The 4,608-nt window shown below is 52.9% G+C and overlaps 1 protein-coding gene across 1 annotated transcript in view; it reads right to left on the bottom strand.

Annotated features, from left to right (window-relative positions):
- Window positions 1–7: 7 nt before the first annotated feature.
- SLC16A5 (solute carrier family 16 (monocarboxylate transporter), member 5) overlaps window positions 8–4,608 on the bottom strand; it is a 23,445-nt gene continuing 18,844 nt past the window's right edge. The window contains exons 5-6 of the mRNA XM_011976482.1: window positions 2,390–2,598; window positions 8–711 (exon numbers count right to left, since the gene is read on the bottom strand). Coding sequence (XP_011831872.1) covers window positions 556–711; window positions 2,390–2,598 — 365 coding nt within the window. The 3' untranslated portion in view covers window positions 8–555. The remainder of the gene's footprint in view (window positions 712–2,389; window positions 2,599–4,608) is intronic.

Below are 4,608 nucleotides of genomic sequence, written 5' to 3'. Positions count from 1 at the left end.
TAAAGAGACAGGGTCTTGCTGTGTTGCCCAGGCTGGCCTCAAACTCCCAGGTTCAAGTGATCCTCCCACCTCAGCCTCCCAAGTAGCTGGGATTACACGTGGGCACTACCATCTCCAGCTGATATCTTTTTTCTTTAAATGTTTTCAGGAAGTGGGCTCATTACAGGATGCACACAAAACCTGGTGGATACTAGCACCAAAAGCACCTATCTACCAGCCCCACCTCCCTCCTTTTCCATTCAACTGAGATGGAGGAGACAGGATTTGGCAAAGTACATGCAAGCACTCTCCCTTCAGAGCGCGTGCTATTGATGGCTGCCAAGAGTAAGACTGGGTGGGGAGCCAGAAGGCAGTGGCGTCTTCCGGACGCTCACCAAGTCAGACTCTTCAACTAGAAGAGACTAGCTCATCCAGACAAACCTCCTACATTTTCTTTTTTAAAATTAAATTTTATTATTTCGCTCTAACAAAGTAACCTGCTACTTTTTCAAGGCTCAGAGGTGGTCAACAATTTGCCCAAAGTCACATGGCAGATAGTCGCGGAGTCCAAGGCACTCAGGGAGGGCTATGCCAGCCCAGAGCCCTTTGCTTGGCCTGCAGTACTGCCTTTGGCCATAAGAGGCACTCGTGGCTGGTCCTAGAGGAGGCAGGACATCCCCAAAGATGCTTATTGAAGCCAGCTGGACATGGCAGGCAGGAAGACTGGCACCCGTTCATGAAAATAAAATCTCCTGATAAGGTTTTCTTGCCAGAGCCTGGTTGAGCCTGAATCAACAAACATCACCCTGAACCTGAGCACCCCTTGCTGAGCTGGGAGGAAAGGAAGGGTGAGGGGAAACGCACTCCAGCGCTGTTTTTCAGCTTCATTAGTTCACAGAGTTTATGACCTGCTGCAGGGAACATTTCTGTGTATAATTCAAACACATTCTGTTTTCTCATTCCCTCGGTACCCTGCTGGGACAAGAATGGGCTGATGACAGCCAGCCCCTGGGTGGTGACTTCAGGGAAAGGCACCAGTAAACTGTGTGTGGCGGGAGCTCAGACCTCCAGGTCACAGGCACAGGCGAACAGGCAGCAGGGGTGAGTCCAGCCAGGCACTTACCCCAGGGTTGACACCTCTAACACGGCAGGGAGAAGGGGGGCCTCCAGAGGACAGGAATGGGGAGTAAAAGAACTTCTCTTGCAAAAGCAGCCCCATTTTCACAGCAGTCTTCAGGCTGCCTGACAAGCCTTCCTCTCCGTCAGTCAAATGTCTGGCTTCCCCCAGCCAGCACTAATCCTCCCCGCCAAGGAAACAGGGTGGGGAAAGGAAGGAGGAAGCCCCTAGATAGAGCGGGTCCTGCTGAGACTGCAGGGGGGGCCCTCAGACTTTAGGATCCAAGCCAAGGGCCCCCCTCCTGTTCTCCACACAGGCGCCAGGATGGGCGTGCCACTCAACCTTTAATCTGTCCCTATCCAGCCAGCCAACTCCTCAGTCTGGACCTCTGCACTGCCTCTCACCATCAGTGCGAGGTCCAGTGACCTTCGTGGGGGCAGCTGCACCACCAGCCTTGGCTGCCCTACAGGTGAGGGCTGGGTCACTTGGGAAGAGCAGGGCAGGAGGAACCTGGAGGAAGGTGAGCTCTTCAGAACTGTCTGGAGGCCAGAGAAAGATAAAGAAATGATGGAGGTATCCAGGCTGTACTAGAAGGTCCAGTGCGTTCAGCTGTAGGAGCAGCAACACACAGCCAGCTGCGCTGAGCCGGCCGGGACAAACCTGAGCAGGGTTCAGACCTGGCTTCCTGTACCCTGGTGCCCAAGGAAAAAAGTTGGGAGGGCCCGCTCCTGGATTCTGCTAGTTAGAAGAGGGTTCCTCTGGCCAGGCACAGTGGCTCATGCTTGTAATCCCAGCACTTTAGGAGGCCAAGGTGGGCAGATCACCTGAGGTCAGGAGTTTGAGACCAGCCTGACCAACATGAAGAAATCCCGTCTCTACTAAAAGACAAAATTAGCCAGGAGTGGTGGTGCATGCCTGTAATCCCAGCTACTTGGGGGGCTGAGGCAGGAGAATCACTTGAACTTGGGAGGCAGAGGTTGCGGTGAGCCGAGATGGTGCCACTGCACTCCAGCCTGGGCAACAAGAGCAAAACTCTGCCTCAAAAAAAAAAACACAAAGTTTCTCAGGGCATCTTCAGAGGCCATCCTCCAAGGTCCCAGTTCCTGGCAGAGTCCCAGCTTGCAGAGCCTGGACAGCCCGGGCTTCCTGGGCTGCTCTTCACGCAAGCCCCTGGTGAAGGAGCTGAAGGTCCCCCTCTTGGGCTGGGCTGAGACGGTGTTCACTCAGTGACCCCAGGACTCAGACACTGGTCACACAGGTGACCCCTGGGTCTTAGACGCTGGTTACATACATGATCACAGGGGACCGCTGCTTCCCAGGACCATCTTTGGCTTCCAAGAAAATATCCTGCTCCAAGGCATCTGCCACGACAGCCCGCTTGCCCTGCTCCTTCTTCTGCAGGGCATAGAAGCTGCCACCCATGAAGAGGGCAGCTGAGATAAGGAAGAAGCTGGACATGAAGAAAACATAGCTGAAGTTGTTGGTGGCGTCCAGGAGCAACCCTGGGGGACAGAGATCAAGTTAGGCCAGTGCTACCAGGCCTCCCCCCAACTAAACCCTGTGTTCCCTGACAGCAGGGATTTTATTTTTGTTTCTCCTGCACTAGGAATTGTGGCTGACACCCAGTAGACACTCAACAGATACTTGCTGAATGAGAGGAGGGGAAGAAACACGAAACCTCCTCTGGCCTGGGCAGGAAGAATCTTCAGGCTACAAGAGAACTTAAGGGCATGTGGTGGCAGGGAACTAGTGGAGTCTGGGATATTTGCTCAGCCACCTCCCAGGTCTCACCTCTGCCTCCTTCTGAAGAGCTCTCCCCACTTGTTTGCTTAAAGAATTCCCTTGGGGCCTGACATGGTGGCTCACGCCTGTTATCCCAGCACTTTGGGAGGCTGAGGTGGGTAGACCACGAGGTCAGGAGTTCAAGTCCAGCCTGGCCTAGATGGTGAAACCCTGTTCCTACTAAAATTACAGAAACTAGCCAGGCACGGTGGCAGGCGCCTGTAATCCCAGCTTCTTGGGAGGCTGAGGCAGAAAAATCGCTTGAACCCAGACAGCAGTGGTTGCAGTGAACCAAGACTGTGCCACTGCACTCCAACCAGGGCAACACAGTGAGACTCCCATTAAAAAAAAAAAATTCCCTTGGATGGGCACAGTGGATCACGCCTGTAATCCCAGCACGTTGGGAGACTAAGGCAGGTGGATCACGAGGTCAGGAGTTCGACACCAGCCTGGCCAACATAGTGAAACCCTGTCTCCACTAAAAATACAAAAACTAAGGCAGGGAGCGGTGGCTCACACCTGTAATCCCAGCACTCTGGGAAGGCCGAGGCTGGCAGATTACGAGGTCAGGAGTTTGAGACCAGCCTGGCCAATACAGCGAAACCCCATCTCTACTAAAAATACAAAAATTAATCGGGTGTGGTGGCGCGTGCCTGTAGTCCCAGGTACTCAGGAGGCTGAGGCAGGAGGATTGCTTGAACCCGGGAGGCGGAGGTTGCAGTGAGCTGAGATCGCTCCACTGCGCTCCAGCCTGGTGACAGAGTGAGACTCTGCCTCAAAAAAAAAAAAAAAAAAAAACCCTTGGAAACTGGGACTTCCAATGCCACACTTGGACGGAGTCCCCACTGGGCTGAACTCAACCTCCTGGATCTACTCTAATAACCGCCGCCTTGTGTTGTCTGACTGCTCCCTAGCACCAAGGGCTTTACAAACCTGCCCTCATTTGCTCGGAATCTCACGCTCTCAGCTGCCTCTCACATGCACCTCTACTTACCTATTCGGTTTCCCTCGCGTCATACATCACCACTATGGTGGTGGACGTGTCTCTTTGTTTTCACTCCTGACTCCTGCCCTAGAAGGTAATCCCCCAGAGGATGGGGACCTTTTTTTTTTTGAGTTGGAGTTTCACTCTGTCGCCCAGGCTGGAGTGCAGTGGTGTGATTTTGGCTTACTGTAACCTCCACCTCCCGGGTTTAAGCAATTCTCCTGCCTCAGCCTCCTAAGTAACTGGGATTATAGACGCACACCACACCCAGCTAATTTTTGTATTTTTAGTAGAGATGGGGTTTCGCCATGTTGGTCAGGCTGGGAATGGAGACCTGTTGATCCCCATGCACACCCAGAGGCTGGCAGAGTTGAATAAATGGTTAGGGCAGGTGTTCTCTTCTGCATTTTGCAGATGACACTGTGGCTCAAAAAAGGAAAAAGACTTGCCCGGGTCCCACAGGCAGGAAGCAGGAGAACCAGGATGATGATCATTACAGGAAACTCTGCAGGATGCTGACTGCACACCACACTCTCTCCTAAGCTTTCCTTGGAGGTAGATTCTATTTATCCCCACTTTACTGATAGGAAAAAGGAGGTGGCCAGGCAGAGTGGCTCAGGCCTGTAATCCCAGCACTTTGGGAGGCCGAGGGAGGCAGATCATTTGAGCCTAGGAGTTTGAGACCAGCCTGGGAAATATGGTGAAACCCCATCTCCATTAAAAAAAAAAAAAAAAAAATTGACTG

Source organism: Mandrillus leucophaeus, unplaced genomic scaffold (assembly GCF_000951045.1).
Source record: "Mandrillus leucophaeus isolate KB7577 unplaced genomic scaffold, Mleu.le_1.0 Scaffold1, whole genome shotgun sequence".
NCBI classification, from domain to species: domain Eukaryota; kingdom Metazoa; phylum Chordata; class Mammalia; order Primates; family Cercopithecidae; genus Mandrillus; species Mandrillus leucophaeus.
Note: the sequence above shows the minus strand (reverse complement) of the source record. Positions and strands in the feature narration are given on the sequence as shown.